Genomic DNA, 17,827 nt, shown 5'->3' on the forward strand with positions numbered 1-17,827 from the left:
CTGGGGACAGGGAAATACCCTTGATTGTTGATACCAGGTGAGTAGAATTTTATACCGCAGAGGTGGTCTTTCCAGTGAAAGGACGCAGGATTTCAGACAAAAAACGAGCTAGTTTGTAGGTGGGGGAGCTGATAGTAGAGGATATGGGACGAAGAGGTGTATCAACTTTATGTATTTTTGGTAAGCCGTATAATCTTGGTGGCCTGGCAGCAGAAGGTTTCAACGAAAACTGTTTAGATTGATCAATTAATGCGGTTGAATCAGAAATTATTTTGTTGGTTTGTGTGAAGTCGAAATAGATGGCAAGATACCTTTTTTGGATGTCCTAATTAAAAAGAGACCTGATGGTTCAATGAGCCACTCTGTCTACAGGAAAGCTACCCATACGGATGCTTATCTGAAACCGGATTCCCACCACCATCCATCACAGAAGAATTCTCTCATCAAGACTCTGTATCATAGAGCCCAATGCATATCCGACCAGGAACACATAAGCAGTGAACTCAAGCACGTACACCAAGCTCTTAGGGCTAATGGTTACTCCGACTATACAATCCGCAAAGCTATTACTCAAACCATGAAGAAGAACCCTCTTGAGGAGCCTTTCAAAACCATCACTTTACCCTACATTGCTGGGATCACAAAAAAGATCTCCAAAATCTTGAATAAACACAAGATCCAGGTCCGTTTCAACACATTACATAAAATCCGTGATCTGGTTCCGTCTGTAAAAGATGTGATTCCGGACATACAATACCCTGGTGTCTACAAACTAAGTTGCCTCTGTGGTAGTAGTTACATTGGAGAAACCAAACGCCATATCTCGGACCGCATTCGTGAACATAAAGCAGACCTTAAACACGGTAGGACCAACACCTCGGCCGTAGCAGATCATTGTTCTAATTCTGTAGGCTCACATGCCATTGACTTTTCCAAGACGGAGGTTCTTTGTAAGCCATCTGGCTTCCATGAGAGATTCGTTCATGAGGCTATCCACATATACAAGCACAGAGACAATTTCAACCGAGAAGATGGATTCTATCTTAGCAATCATTGGAAAGATTTGATAAATCATTTCAGTTCTTGATTGATTGTTCACGCTTACAGTGGCTTTCAGACAGCATACATAAAAACAAATTTCGTCTCCCCCCTCCTCTTTTAAAAAAAAAAAATAGATGGACTAGTCCTGGGGCAAACTGCCAATCGCTGCGCGTGACGCAAACGTTTTTTATATAAATAAATAAATAAATATGACATTTTCTAAATAAATTTATGCAAACCGACACACCTGATGATGACCGTTTGAGTTATGGTCGAAACGTCGTGAGAATTTTTTATTGTTTTATATATATTTTGTTATTTTGTTGTTTCTCTTCAACGTGACTTTACCGAAAAAACTAAGAATATGAATTACTGCAGTCACGAAAGCTTTAAATCGAGTTAAGTTTGTTCGATTCAACATCTCTCTGTCCGTCTGTGTCTCTGTTCCCCTCTGTGTCTCTCTCTCGCTGACTGTGTCTCTGTCGTCTCTGTATCTTTCTTTCTGTGTTCCTCTTGTCTGTGTCTGTCCACCTCTCTCTTGTCAGTCTCTGTGTGTGTCTCTATCAGCGTCTTTCCAACCGTATTCAACTACTGTCAGTAGCAACATGCGCCCACAACTACACGTGACTCAAACTTGCTCCGAGTCTCTGTGTGTACATTGAACTTATTTCGCACCGTACGTAGCCGAACCTACACAGTAGGAGCGGCTGGTATCTGTGGAGTTGTGGGCTGGGTACATCTGTCAACAGGAGCGAGAGACAATGAAACTCCCAAGCATTCACTACGTTACCAACATCATATTTGCACTCATAAGTCGCTTGCCTAACTGCCTCGGCAACTCGGTGTTTCGTATCGAATCTCATCTCAAACAATCGAAGGACCCCCCCTAAGTGGCAGCTGCCCCTGTGTGGCACAAGGTGGCCCTGCACCGGCCTGCACGTGGACATGAGTCTGTCGGTAGGGGGCGATCATTGACGCGCCATCTCCCTTGTGTAGTTTCTGGATAATGTTTGGAATTGCCCCAGTTTTGACCGTGGCACCAACATGCAATGACCTGTGCGTTGTGAATGACACAGCGCTATGTTTTACAGCTGCCGTGAAGCAGACTGCGCATATTGTGGTGATTGTTACTGGGGTAGCCAGGTGTGCCTGTCGGATTTGAACCGTGAACCTCTGCAGTAAATAGCGAATGTGCTACAATATTCTTGGTTCTTTTGGTAAAGTCACGTAAATAGAAAACACAAATAAAAAATATAATTTATTTTTATTATTTAAATTGTCATTTTGTTTTATTTACGTGACTTTACCGAAAGAACCAAGAATATTAATTCCTGCAGTCACGAAAGTTTCAAGTCAAAATAGAATTCGCCTCCACTCGGCTCGCCTCAATCTGCGTGGAGGCGTTGGGGGGGTCAGCCTGAGAGAACTTCCTTCCAGACGGCTCCACGCAGCTTCGTGCGGAGCGACAGGCCAGGGAGCTCCCACACAGCGTGGCGCAGCTGATGAACATTTATATTCTTGGTTCTGTCGGTGAAGTCACGTAGGCAGAAAACAAAAAAAAATTGAAAATAATAAATTGATGAAAAGATGCCATTGGTCGACTGACTGAAATGACTGTGCCCACCACAGTATACACACACACAGTGTACACACACAGTGTACACACACTGTGTACACACACACACACAGTGTACACACACAGTGTATACACACAGTGTACACACACACACAGTGTACACACACAGTGTACACACACACACACAGTGTACACACAGAGTGTACACACACAGTGTACACACAGTGTGTACACACAGTGTACACACACAGTGTACACACACAGTGTATACACACAGTGTACACACACAGTGTACACACACTGTGCACACACACACTGTACACACACAGTGTACACACACAGTGTGTACACACACACAGTGTACACACACAGTGCACACACACAGTGTATACACACAGTGTATACACACACACAGTGTACACACACTGTGCACACACACAGTGTACACACACAGTGTACACACACTGTGCACACACACAGTGTACACACACAGTGCACACACACAGTGTATACACACACAGTGTACACACATACACAGTGTACACACACAGTGTACACACACAGTGTACACACACACTGTGTACACACATTGTGTACACACACACTGTACACATACACTGTACACACACACAGTGTAGACACAGTGTGTACACACACACATTGTGTACACACACACACAGTGCACACACACACAGTGTACACACACACAGTGTACACACACACTGTGTGTGTGTACACAATAATGTCCACGTTGTTGCTGAGCTCACACACCCAATGGGTCTCTGTTCAAGGGAGGGAGCAATGGAAAATGAATCTAAATCAACTTAAACTCCAACCACGTTCTGTGACGTCACCACTCAGCATTACCTCATCGGCGTGAAACGCCAGGGGGAGGTGTACCTCGCTAGTGACGTAATGTCACCAAGGTGTTCACCCCACCCCGTCCACCGCGCCCTTGAGCGTGACGTCACTCATGCCTGGGTCACTTTCGTTATCTGTTTCAGTACAATCCTTATTTGGGCACAGCTACTCACGGTAACTGGCGGCTCATTAACATAATGCCTACGTGAAAGCCGTCGCGAGTTTATTGCGACGAGTTTGGCACCCACGCCCCATCCCTCCACTTATGGGCCAGGCTCATTAACATAAATTATTTAATTTACAGAACCGCTCATTGTGGGTGGGGAGTGTCTTGTTCCCCGCAAGTGACGTCATGTCACCGCCTCCTGCCGCGTGACGTCACGAGGTAACAGGAATCTGCCGCTCCGCGCGTAAACTGAAATCCGAGGTGAGAAATTCTCATCGCGGTTGTGGTGGTTGTTGTGTTTGTGGTGGTGGTTGTTGTGGTTGTTGTGTTTGTGGTGGTGGTTGTTGTTGTTTACCGAGGTAGAGCCTCGCTCTCTCTCGTAGGGATGTCAATTGAGTAGCAGCGAGCTTGGAAGCGATGTCCAGGTTGGAACTTTACAGCGCTGGGCCTAGCCACGTTGGATCTTGCCTCCTGCCCTCGCCTGATCTCGTTTGCTTCAATTCTCTTGCTTAGTTGAGCAATCTTCCTAAGAATGTAATCAACCATGGTCATTTTCCCAACCCCACCCCCCCCCCCCAAAATACAAAAGTATTTTTATACTTTTTTCATTGTGTACAGTATGGAACCTACCCACATGCCAAATTTCAAGTTTGTTGCATGTTGGGAAGTTTGCTAAACATTTTGAACATACACACGTATCCACACATTCCACTTTTATATCTACAGATAAATCAGCATTTTGTGGCCCCCACTGCCACCGTCGTGCCAGGGACTCTATGAGAGGACAACAGTCCGAGTCCATAATTGGCAATAAGTAACGGCAAAGCAGTTACAAGCAACTCACAGAATTGTGCGCAGTTGCGTATACAGTACACGACTTCCCTGATGGCAAACACCTTCAGCAAGCGCGATGCCGATCACACGCGTTGATCAAAAAGCAAGGGACTTGTCCTTACTTACTAACAACTCCTTACTAACAACTCCTTACTTAATAACAACTCCTATAATTTTTCATTGCTGGAGGGCTTGCTCCTGACTCCGCCTCTGAGTGTGTGATAGTGTCAAGTTTGTATTTGCAGTAAAGTCTATTAACTCTATTGAGCACGGAGGTTATATCAAAACGGTAGTTTCTTTTTGTTTTCCTCTGGAACTCTTTTGTAAGAATGGAGTCAGGAAGTTGTCACAGCAAACGTGCAGCTGAAGTCGGACCTGTTCATCCCAGCATTCAAGGACATCCGTGCCTGGCTTCACACCTCTAAGTTGTGATTCAACATTCATTTATGCATTTCTGCATGACACAAATAGTATTACTTTAAACACCCTTTGCTATGTCATATGAATTTAGCTTTCATAAATATTCCTTTTGAAGCAAAACAACTGAAATTGTGTGCTCGGAGTTTTGGGTTAACATTCATTTTGAAGATACGAGGGCTTCCAGGTACGTTTATGACCATTAGCCCTCTCATTGTGTGCCATAACAGCCCGTGTGATGAATTTGGGACACTTTTTCACTATATCATGAATATATAGACGTGTAAGTCACGTGTTACTGTGTGTATGCATTCCTCTGTGCATCGATACTGACGCGTAGATTGTGTGTATATTATGTTTCTGTCTGCAACTGACGCTTCCTCTGTTGCTTCCTCTGCAGAATTTGTCTGATGGAGCAAAGGCACTCGGTGCAGCTCGGTGCAAAAAAGCAACAATGCGACCAGTGTGCATACAGCACGGATCGTAGTGACCATTTGACACGGCACCAGAGAACTCACACAGGAGAGAAACCCTTCAAGTGCAATGTGTGTGGGAAGGCGTTTGCACAGTCATTTACTCTTGTAGCACACCAGAGAACACACACGGGAGAGAAACCCTTAAAGTGCAGTGTGTGTGGGAAGGCATTTGCACATTCATCAAATTTTCATGTACACCAGAGATCTCAACAGCATCAGAAGATCCACAAGGAGTGGAGTCTGAAATCAGCTTGTGAAAGTCAAAGTGCCGCAATGAGCCCATCCCTCGTGAAACAAGAACTGGAAGAAAATCCCAGCTTGAACACTTTTAAAGGTATCGAGGTGAAACATGAAGAGGTGAAGGTGAAATGTGAAGAAGTGATGGTGAAGAGCGAAGAGGTGAAGGTGAAATGTGAAGAAGTGTTGGTGAAGAGCGAAGAAGTGAAGGTGAAATGTGAAGAAGTGATGGTGAAAAACGAAGAAGTGAAGGTCAAATGTGAAGATGAAGCTTCAACTCCACAATGGGACCTTCACATCGATGGAGGAAACGTAAAGCAGGAGGAGAATTCTGACTGAGGCAGAGCGAGGCAACTCCCAGCAGTTCGTGGAAGTGGAGGTGTGGGTGGACTTCCTCCGAGACAATACAAAGTCAAATGGAGACCCGGTAGATGTGTAAGCCAGAGACGATGTCGCTCCAATAGATGCACCTTTGTCACAGGCCTTTAATGACAATAATGTGAAGTTGAACACTCAATTCCTAGGATCAACCTGCAGCGTAACAGTGGCCAGTCTTTGTGGACCTGTGGGTTGGGTAGATCTCTAACCAGGAGCGAAAGCCAATAAGCTCCCAAGCGTTGACTATGTTATCATAATTGCATTTATATGGTGCTTGCTTTATCGCCTCGGCAATTCGGAGTTTTGTGTCGTATCTCGTCTCAAACACTCGAAGAGCATCCCCAAGTAGCAGCTTCCCCTGTGTGGCACAAGGTGGTGGTCCTGCACCGGCCTGCATGTGGACAAGAGCCTGTCAGTAGGGGGCGATGGTTGATGTGACATCTCAGTTGTGGAGTTTGTGGGTAATGTTTAGAATCTGATCAATTTTGACCCAAACGCCAGCATGCAATGGCCTACTCGTTTTGAATAACACAATAATATGTTGTACATACACTGTTAAGCAGACGGTGTGTATTTTTGTAAATATCTTCATGTTCATACGATGTAACCTGATACAGCATATTTCAGTGCAGTAATACAATTTAGTTAAAATGACTCAATAATTTATAATTAATGCTTGTCTCATTGAGTGCCTACATGTAACATTTTGTCTATAAGGATCAAACATTGAATAAGTGATGTTAGGACAAAGTGTTTTTTGGAAGTAACCTGTACAGATAACTCAGGTGAGACTCATTGTTCTTGTGATACAGGTCAAAGGGTATTTTTGTGTTTTCAGGAAGCATCTCCCTCTGGATGAACTCATTGTCTTTGAAATAGGGAGCACACTCGGATCATTCATCAGTTACAAGGCATACCACTCAAAAGTTACGTGTAGAGGAGATACATTCTCGACAACACGAATTATAATTTTGTATTACGTGTTGACGTAGATTTTGTCTAACTAGGACAAGAAATGGTCCTTGCTGATTAACGTCTGGATGTCCGTAACGGTTGAAGCAAGCCCGGCTGCTGTTGAGACGCTGTGCACCAATAAGGGTCCACATGTGGCTTGCACTGAATCAATGATGCACTCCCAGAAGGCTGTGCTAGTTATAGTTTGTGTAAAACATTCCTTTGTTTCGTGGAGAGATCGATAAATGAAAGATGTCATGTCTGCTGATCTGCTTCATAGCAAGGAGGTAATTTTAAGAGCACATTTGGAATGCATTTTTTTGGTACAGATTTGTATTTGGTTACAAGGCAGAGCACATCTAGTAGATACATTATCCACAACAACACTCGTTAGAATTAGATAATTGTATTTCTTCATTAAAAGCTTATTCATTGAAAACGACATTTCGTGTGAATTTCCTCTCGTCGTTAAGTAGATGGCCTTGCCGGGGGTTCGGTTCGATGCGGACTTTCACCTGGTTGGGATCGCGGGATCGAGATGAGGCGACACAGAGCTGGCCGTGCGAGAAGATTCCAACGCGATCGAACGTCTGTCCCTGCGCCTCCGTCGTTCATGCAGGGGGTGTGTAGGTTTGCAGCGCCCTCTGCATGAAAACGACGGAACGTGCAGCGTTAGTCACGAAGTTGTGCGTAAGCGCCATAACCAGGCGCTGTAAGCTGACGTGCCACCACGTTCACGGGTTAACAGGGGGCAGCCGAGAGAGAGAACGAGGTGCGTAGGGGTCGACCAAAGGTTAAACCCTCAGCCCCCCCCCCCCCCGTGACCGGAGACTAACACCCCTGACCCCCCCCCCCCCCCCATGCCTATGGTCCCTTAAGATAAGACCTTCCAGAAGGTTCTGGGAGGTGGGGGGGGGGGCAGGAGGGGAGGGGTGACCCCGACCTGGGGATTAAAGGCCGACCCTCTGGACGGTCCAGGCAGTGTTCACCAACTCAAGCCTGAAGACATCCGAAGACCTGAAGACTGGACCAGCACCCGGGGACCCTCAACCGAGGCTCTTGTTAGAGCCGGGTTGTAGCGGACCAGAGGTGAGCTCCCGTACCCTGGCTGGGACGGGTCGTCCAGTCTTCCCTTAACGCCGGGCTAAGGGACCCGTGGGTAGCAGAGCCCGGAGTGTGCAGGCTGCGATAGAAGGGAGGCTGTCACTCCCGGAGGCTATCGTCGTGGTAGGGGCTGTACCCATTCGTGTTACAGTAGTGTGTAGAGCCGAGTTCGAAAGAGTTATAATAAACGCGTTGCCTCAACCAGACGTCTCCGTGTGATTAGTTAAGGACACAACACTTATATAAAAGAGTGTAGCCAGTGGGTTTTCAAAGTACCTTCGTCTTAAAGAAATTAATTTCGCGTGAGCCCACCGCATTAAAACGATGCTCAACAGAGCGGGGCGAGTCACGGTGGGGGGGGAGGGGGGTCACCTTATCTTTGTCACGTGACGTAGCTCACGTGACTTCTGACGTGACAATGTCTGGATGTTTTCGCCTGAGCACGACCGCTCGTGTTTCGATCGAAACGTGATTTATTTATTATTATTTTATTTTTTCTACCTACGTGACTTTACCGAAAGAACCAAAGAGTATGAAAGACGTCTTGTCTGCTGAGCTTGTTCATATCTGTGTACATCGATATCCCACATTGCTTACACGTACACACCACACACAATGAAATAAATAGAAACTGGAACGACTTCCGGGGATGGGGAAAGATTGAGGAAACTCTTTCAATGGAGCGAGTTAAGTTTGTTCGATTCAACATCTCTCTGTCCGTCTGTGCCTCTGTTCCCCTCTGTGTCTCTCTCTCGCTGACTGTGTCTCTGTCGTCTCTGTATCTTTCTTTCTGTCTTCCTCTTGTCTGTGTCTGTCCACCTCTCTCTTGTCAGTCTCTGTGTGTGTCTCTATCAGCGTCTTTCCAACCGTGTTCAACTACTGTCAGTAGCAACATGTGCCCGTTCAACTTTCACGGCCCACGACTGCACGCGACTCAAACTTGCTCCGAGTCTCTGTGTGCACGTTGAACTTGTTTCGCACCATACGTAGCCAACCATGCTAAATCTGTGGGTCTCTGTGATTCTCTGTGTGTATCTGGAACTTCTTTCGCACCGTACGTAGCCGAACCTGCACAGTAGGAGCGGCTGGTAGCTGTGGAGCTGTGGGCTGGGTACATCTGTCAGCAGGAGCGAGAGACAATGAAGCTCCCAAGCATTCACTACGTTACCAACATCATATTTGCACTCATAAGTCGTTTGCCTAACTGCCTCGGCAACTCAGTGTTTCGTATCGAATGTCATCTCAAACAATCGAAGGACCCCTCCCTAAGTGGCAGCTGCCCCTGTGTGGCACAAGGTGGCCCTGCACCGGCCTGCACGTGGACATGAGTCTGTCGGTAGGGGGCGATCATTGACGCGCCATCTCCCTTGTGTAGTTTCTGGATAATGTTTGGAATTGCCACAATTTTGACCGTGGCACCAAGATGCAATGACCTGTGCGTTGTGAATGACACAGCGCTATGTTTTACAGCTGCCGTGAAGCAGACTGCGCATATCGTGGTGATTGTTACTGGGGTAGCTAGGTGTGCCTGTCGGATTTGAACCGTGAACCTCTGCAGTAAATAGCGAATGTGCTACAATATTCTTGGTTCTTTCGGTAAAGTCACGTAAATAGAAAACACATTTTTTTATTTTTTATTTAAATTGTCATTTTGTTCTATTTAAGTGACTTTACCGAAAGAACCAAGAATATTAATTCCTGCAGTCACGAAAGTTTCAAGTCAAAATAGAATTCGCCTCCACTCGACTCGCCTCAATCTGCGTGGAGGCGTTGGGGGGGGCAGCCTGAGAGAACTTCCTTCCAGACGGCTCCACGCAGCTTCGTGCGGAGCGACAGGCCAGGGAGCTCCCACACAGCGTGGCGCAGCTGATGAACATTTATATTCTTGGTTCTGTCGGTGAAGTCACGTAGGTAGAAAACAAAAAAAATTTGAAAATAATAAATTGATGAAAAGATGCCATTGGTCGACTGACTGAGATGACTGTGCCCACCACAGTATACACACACACAGTGTACACACACACTGTGCACACACAGTGTGCACAGTGTGTGTGCACACACAGTGCACACACACACAGTGCACAGTGTACACACACAGTGTATACACACACAGTGTACACACACTGTGCACACACACAGTGTACACACACACAGTGTACACACACACACAGTGTACACACACAGTGTACACACACACTGTACACACACGCACTGTACACACACAGTGTACACACACACACATTGTGTACACACACACATTGTGTACACACACACAGTGTACACACACACAAACAGTGTGTACACATTATTGTGTACACACACACAAACAGTGTGTACACTGTTTGTGTGTGTGTACACAATAATGTACACGTTGTTGCTGAGCTCACACACCCAAGGGGTCTCTGTTCAAGGGAGGGAGCAATGGAAAATGAATCTTAATTAACTTTAACTCCAACCACGTTCTGTGACGTCACCACTCAGCATTACCTCATCGGCGTGAAACGCCAGGGGGAGGTGTACCTCGCTATTGACGTAATGTCACCAAGGCGTTCACCCCACCCCATCCAACGTGCCCTTGAGCGTGACGTCACTCTTGCCTGGGTCACTTTCGTTATCTGTTTAAGTACAATCCTTATTTGGGCACAGCTACTCACGGTGACTGGCGGCTCATTAACATAATGTATTCGTGAAAGCCGTTGCGAGTTTATTGCGACGAGATCGGCACCCACGCCCAATCCCTCCACTTATGGGCCAGGCTCATTAACATAAATTATTTAAGTCCCAGAGCCGTTGATTGTGGGAGGGGCGTGTCTTGTTCCCCGCAAGTGACGTCATGTCACCGCCTCCTGCCGCGTGACGTCACGAGGTAACCGGAATCTGCCGCTCCGCGCGTAAACTGAAATCCGAGGTGAGAAATTCTCATCGCGGTTGTGGTGGTTGTTGTGTTTGTGGTGGTTGTTGTGGTGGTTGTTGTGCTTGTGGTGGTTGTTGTTGTTTACCGAGGTAGAGCCTCGCTTTCTCTCTCGTAGGGATGTCAATTGAGTAGCAGCGAGCTTGGAAGCGATGTCCAGGTTGGAACTTTACAGCGCTGGGCCTAAGCACGTGGCGTCTTGCCTCCTACTCTCGCCTGATCGCGTTTGCTTCAATTCTCTCGCTTAGTTGAGCAATCTTCGAAAGAAAGTAATCAACCAGGCTATGCGTTACTTGTGTGTTGACCGACTCTCTGTGTTGCATTGCATTAGATTTCGTAATTGTACTCAGTTTCGATTTAAAGCTTTCGTGACTGCAATGATTCATCATCTTTGGTTCTTTCAGTAAAGTCACGTAGAATGAGAATAAAATAATACATTGATAAAATAAAATAACACAATAATATTCTCACGACGTTTCGGCCACAACACAAGCGGCCTTCATCAGGTGAAGGGACGAGACTGTCTGGTAGGACAGCGCTGGAGTGAAAGAGCCACGTTCAGATCACGACCTTTAAGCTGTGTGAGAGGAAACAAAGCGCCTTGACAAAGGAATTAGCATAGAATTTAGCATTGAAATGGCTGAGTGATTAGCTTGTGACTGCGGATGTGTATGCTTTAACTTTTAACATAGCTATTTCTGTGACCAGTCACAAGCTAATCACTCAGCCATTTCAATGCTAAATTCTATGCTAATTCCTTTGTCAAGGTGCTTTGTTTCCTCTCACACAGCTTAAAGGTCGTGATCTGAACGTGGCTCTTTCACTCCAGCACTGTCCTACCAGACAGTCTCGTCCCTTCACCTGATGAAGGCCGCTTGTGTTGTGGCCGAAACGTCGTGAGAATATTATTGTGTTATTTTATTTTATCAATTTATTATTTTATTCTCATTCTACGTGACTTTACCGAAAGAACCAAAGAAGATGTACTCAGTTTGTTTGATTAAGTGTGCTTTCTCTCTCTCTGTGTGTGTGTGTCCTCGTGTTATTATTATTTACTGCAGTTACCAAAGCTCCAAATCTCTCATTGACACAAGGCCGTAATTATAATATATTATAATAATTATAATATATTATAATAATAATTATATATATTGGGGGACACAACCCTCCCAATTATCAAATATGCTCAAAATGTCCTCCCCCCCCCCAATATATTGCTATAGCAATATACAATATATAATATTGCTATAAAAATGTTTTCTAAATAATAATTGCTATGCTATGTTAATAAAAACAACAATTTGCTAAACCTTGGCCACAAAATCTGGACTTGTCTTCATATAACAATGCATAGATTTCTGTTTATATGATTGCGTTGTACTTTATGAATCCCTAATCTCTGCCATTACATACTATGAAAGAAGAAAAGTTAAAAAAGTAAAAACAGAGCAATGTAATTCAATATTAGACATGATTGTATCAAATAATACAAAATCCATTCCATGTGTTAGTGAAATTTGTTAATATTTTACGCAGGAAATGGCAGGAAATAAGTTTTCAAATTTACATTTTTTTCTGGGGGGGGGTTCCCAGACCCCCTGGAAGATTTGGTCCCCCCCAATGTTGACTCCATGGCTACGGCCTTGCATTGACTTGCTAACTTCTCTACCCTCCCTCTCTCTTTATTTAAGGCCTCGACACAGAGGCGTTGTTTCTCTGTGTGCCTATGTGTGTGTCTCTCTTTGTGTGTCTCTGTGTTATCTCTCTCTGTCTACGTGTCTCCGTGTCTGTGTTTTGCCTCTCTCTCAAATTGAGCAATCTTTAGAAGAACGTTATCAACCAGGTGGGGTGTTGTTGACTGTTACGTTAGCCGACTCTCTGTGTTGTATTGCATTACGTTTCTAAGTTTACTAGGTTTTTTTCTCTATCACTTGTACCTGATGATGATTGCTTGTGTTGCAATCGAAACGTTGTATGCTATTTGCATACAGCGATGGTGTACGGTGCTTTTTGTGGAATATTTTGCTGTTTTCCCCTGGATTTTCTGTTTACAGAGTCACATTGTCACTTCAAGATGTTTTCTTGTTCATGTTTAAGTTTTTTGATTGTTGCAGTTGCACCCGATTCAAGAGCCGAATGGCTCACAGGGCTATACCAAATAAATGAAACTGAAACTATTATTTCACTTCTTTATTTTTTCTACGTGACTTTACCGAAAGAACCAAAGAGTATCTTGCTTAAGTTTTAATTTCTCTTCACCTGCCTCGCTACTCTGTAACTTTGTTTTGTTTTAAATATTCACAGTTTTTTTTATTTTTTTACCAGGCCACGCCCGCGTTGAGCTGTTATAAATATTCACAGGTTTTTTTTATTTTTTTACCAGGCCACACCCGCGTTGAGCTGCTGTACCGCTCTTGTTTTCAGAAGCGACCTGCCCACAACAACAACAACCAGGTGGGGCTTGTCAACAACATGGTGGTGTTCACTCTAGACGCGTGGCGGTGTTCACTCTAGATGCGTGGCCGTGTTCACTCTAGACGCGTGGTGGTGTTCACTCTAGACGCGTGGCGGTGTTCAATCTAGACGTGTGGCGGTGTTCACTCTAGATGCATGGTGGTGTTCACACTCTACATGTGGAGGGGAAACCCGGGTATTGGGAAGGAAATCCACGCAACCACGGGGAGAGAGAGAGAGACACGCAGCTTCGGCTGTGTTGATTGATCCTCAATGAATTACTTGGTGGGGTAAGGAACCATTAATACTGAGCAGGTGAAGGTGGCCAGGCTTGGGTCTGGACACACCACCACCTGTGAACCATGCCAGTGTGTGACAGTGGTGGAGCCAGTGGGGGTGGGGTGGCACGTGCCCCCCCAACAATCCGATTGAAATCCCTAATTTTGATAGGATCATTGGGGTTTATTAGTAACTAGCTTCACTCCCGGCTTCGCCCAGGACTCGGATTCTTGTCTTTTCATATTCCCTTATCAAATTTCATATTCCCTTATCTTTCACTGAAAAACCCTGAAAAAATTGATGCTTGCAAGAAAGAAAAAAGCAGAAACAAATCAGGTTTCCTAAATCGGATGTTTTCACTCAAGGAAATTCAACCTTAACCCACTTCTACATGAGGTCGATTTTGGCCACTCGGGAAGGGAATGACGTAGCGAGCTGAAAATAGTCGCGTTCACTTAGAAATTCCAAACAGCAGAAGCTGTGAAAATTTCATGACGCCAGAGCTCAGCGTTGGAGAGTTTTAGGTGCTTCACACAAACAAACTGATGTAATTTCTGCCTTATATTTAAGATAGCCGTTGTACCTGTTCATCGCACGGATTTGTTTTGAAACTCCAAGAAACCAATGGCTTCATCGGCCAGGAGCAAAGTGCCACCTAAAATCTCCCGGCACACTTTTGACAGCTCTAGAAGTACGGCGCGCGAAGAGGCATATGGTAGGGGTAAGCATTGCAGAGCACTGAACGCAGGTGTGTTGCGAGTTGATGTCACACACTCCATGGTCATTTCCCCCACCCTCCCCCCCCCCAAATGCCAAAGTTTATCTTTATACTTTTTACATTGTGTACAGTATGGAACCTAGCCACATGCCAAATTTCAAGTGTGTAGCCTGTTGGGAAGTTTGCTAAACATTTCGAACAGACACACGTATCCACACATTTCCCTTTTATATATATAGATAAATCAGCATTTTGCGACCCCCACTGCCACCGTGTGACATATTATTACGTGCCAGGGACTCCATAATTGGCAATAATTAACGGCAAAGCAGTTACAAGCGACTCACAGAATTGTGCGCAGTTGCGTCTACAGTACACGACTTCCCTGATGACAAACACCTTCAGCGAGCGCGATGCCGATCACCCGCGTTGAATCAAAAGCAAGGGACAAGTCCTTACTTACTAACAACTCCTTACTTACTAACAACTCCCAACATTTTTCATTGCTGAAGGGGTTGCCCCATCTACCTGAAAATCCTGGCTCCACCTCTGAGTGTGTGACAGGGTCAAGTTTGTATTTGCATTAAAGTCTTTGTAAGAATGGAGTCAGGAAGTTATCACATAACACGTGCAGCTGAAGTCGGAACTGTTCATCCCAGCATTCAAGGACATCTGTGCCTGGCTTCACACCTCTAAGTTGCGATTGAACATTAATTTATGCATTTCTGCATAACACAAATAGTATTATTTTCAACACCCTTTGCTATGTCAGCTGAATGTAGCTTTAATAAATATTCCTTTTGAAGCCAGAAAGCCGAAATTGTTTGCTCGGAGTTTTGGGTTAACATTCATTTTGAAGATACGAGGGCTTCCAGGCACGATTGTGACATTTGCCCACTCATTGTGTGCCATAACAGCCCGTGTGATGAATTTGGGATGCTTTTTCACTATATCATGAATATATGAATAAGTATAGACATGTAAGTCACGTGTGACTGTGTGTATGCATTCCTCTGTGCATCGATACTGACGTGTAGATGGTGTGGATATTTTTTTTTCTCTCTGCAGCTGTCGCTTCCTCTGCAGAATTTGTCTCATGGAGCAAAGGCACTCGGCGCGGCTCGGTGCAAAAAGGCAGAAATGCGTCCGGCGTGAAAACAACCCGGATCGTACTGGAAATTTGACACGGCACCAGATAACTCGCACAGGAGATGAACCCTTCAAGTGCAGTGTGTGTGGGAAGGCGTTTACACAGTCATCAAGTCTTGTAGCACACCAGAGAACACACACGGGAGAGAAACCCTTCAAGTGTAGTGTGTGTGGGAAGGCGTTTGCACAGTCATCTACTCTTAAAAAACACCAGAGAACACACACGGGAGAGAAACCCTTCAAGTGCAGTGTGTGTGGGAAGGCGTTTGCACAGTCATGTACTCTTGTAGAACACCAGAGAACACACACGGGAGAAAAACCCTTCAAGTGCAGTGTGTGTGGGAAGGCATTTGCACATTCATCAAATCTTCATGTACACCAGAGATCTCAAAAGCATCAGAAGATCCACAAGGAGTGGAGTCTAAAATCATCTTGTGAAAGTCAAAGTGCCGCAATGAGCCCATCCCTCATGAAACAAGAACCGGAAGAAAATCCCAGCCTGGACACTTTTAAAGGGATCGAGGTGAAACATGAAGAGGTGAAGGTGAAATGTGAAAAAGTAACGATGAAGAGCGAATTAGTGAAGGTGAAATGTGAAGAAGTGATGGTGAAGAGCGAAGAAGTGAAGGTAAAATATGAAGATGAAAATTCTACTCCAAAATCGGACCTTCACATCGATGGAGGCAACGTGAAGCAGGAGGAGAATTCTGACTGTGAGGCAGAGCGAGGCAACTCCCAGCAGTTTGTGGAAGTGGAGGTGTGGGTGGACTTCCTCCGAGACAATACAAAGTCAAATGGAGACCCGGTAGATATGTAAGCTGGAGACGATGTCGCTCCAATAGATGCACCTTTGTCACAGGCCTTTAATGACAAGAATGTGAAGTTGAACACTCAATTCCTAGGATCAACCTGCAGCGTAACAGTGGCCAGTCTTTGTGGACCTGTTGGTTGGATAGATCTCTAACCAGGAGCGAAAGCCAATAAGCTCTGAAGCGTTGACTATGTTATCATAATTGCATTTATATGGTGCTTGCTTTATCGCCTCGGCAACTCGGAGTTTTGTGTCGTATCTCGTCTCAAACACTCGAAGAGCATCCCCAAGTAGCAGCTGCCCCTGTGTGGCACAAGGTGGTGGCCCTGCACCGGCCTGCATGTGGATAAGAGCCTGTCAGTAGGGGGCGATGTTTGATGCGGCATCTCAGTTGTGGAGTTTGTAGGTAATGTTTAGAATTTGGTACATTTTGACCCAGATGCCAGCAGGCAATGGTCTACTCGTTTTGAATGACAATAGAATGTTGTATATACATTGTTAAGCATACGGTGTGTATGTTTTAAAATAGCTTCTTGTTAGTACGATGTAACCTGATGCAGTATATTTCAGTGCAGTATTTCAATTTTGTTAATATTCCTGTCAATAATTTAGAATGAATACTTGTCTGATTGTGTGCGTACATGTAACATTTTGCCTATGAGGGTCAAACATTGAATAAGTGATGCTTGGACAAAGTGTGTGTTTTGGAAGTAACCTGTACAGATAACTCGGGTGAGACTCATTGTTCTTGTGATACAGGTCAAAGGGTGTTTTTGTGTTTTCAGGAAGCATCTCCCTCTGGAGCAACTCATTGTTTTTTTAAATAGGCAGCACACTCGGATCATTTATCAGTTACAAGGCATACCACTCAAAAGTTACACATTGAGGAGATACATTCTCTACAGCACGAATTATAATTTTGTATTACGTGTTGACGTAGGTTTTGTCGAATTAGCATGAGAAATGGTCCTTGCTGATTAACGTCTGGATGTTCACAACCGAGGGTTGGAGCAAGCCTGACCGCCTGCGGCGCCCCTCACGAACATTTACGGCCTTGGGCCAGGAAAGTCACGAAAAGAATTTCACACGAACGACGCCTCCACGCAAGCTCCCGATGCTCCGTTTTGAAGTTTGAAAATGAAACAACTTTGTACTGTATTATTTTTTTGAATTAGATAATTGTATTTCTTCATTAAAAGCTAATTCATTGAAAACGATATTTCGTGTGAATTTCCTCTCGTCGTTAAGTAGGTGGCCTTGCCGGGGGTTCGGTTCGATGCGGACTTTCACCTGGTTAGGATCGCGGGATCGAGATGAGGCGACACAGAGCTGGCCGTGCGACGAGACCGCCGTCCGCAGATCGAACGTCTGTCCCTGCGCCTCCGTCATTAATGCAGGGGGCGCATTGGTTTGCAACGCCTCCTGCATGAAAACTCTCTGCATGTGGAGTGGGATCCAGAG

The 17,827-nt window shown here is 45.1% G+C and overlaps 2 protein-coding genes across 2 annotated transcripts; both read left to right on the forward strand.

The window, feature by feature from the left end:
* Positions 1 to 4,807: 4,807 nt before the first annotated feature.
* LOC142908266 (uncharacterized) lies at positions 4,808 to 7,379 on the forward strand. Its single transcript, XM_076058744.1, has 2 exons — positions 4,808 to 4,906; positions 5,296 to 7,379. Exon 2 carries the CDS (start codon positions 5,306 to 5,308, stop codon positions 5,945 to 5,947), a length of 642 nt encoding a protein of 213 aa, XP_075914859.1. The 5' UTR covers positions 4,808 to 4,906; positions 5,296 to 5,305; the 3' UTR covers positions 5,948 to 7,379.
* Positions 7,380 to 10,511: 3,132 nt separating this feature from the next.
* On the forward strand, positions 10,512 to 17,580 carry LOC142908261 (uncharacterized). The gene is made up of 3 exons (XM_076058739.1): positions 10,512 to 10,952; positions 13,339 to 13,409; positions 15,475 to 17,580. Exon 3 carries the CDS (start codon positions 15,503 to 15,505, stop codon positions 16,370 to 16,372), a length of 870 nt encoding a protein of 289 aa, XP_075914854.1. The 5' UTR covers positions 10,512 to 10,952; positions 13,339 to 13,409; positions 15,475 to 15,502; the 3' UTR covers positions 16,373 to 17,580.
* Positions 17,581 to 17,827: the final 247 nt, after the last annotated feature.

The sequence above is a fragment of the Petromyzon marinus genome (genome assembly GCF_048934315.1).
Source record: "Petromyzon marinus isolate PM22_M1 ecotype Great Lakes invasive population chromosome 78 unlocalized genomic scaffold, UKy_Petmar_22M1.pri1.0 chr78_unloc.1, whole genome shotgun sequence".
NCBI lineage: Eukaryota > Metazoa > Chordata > Hyperoartia > Petromyzontiformes > Petromyzontidae > Petromyzon > Petromyzon marinus.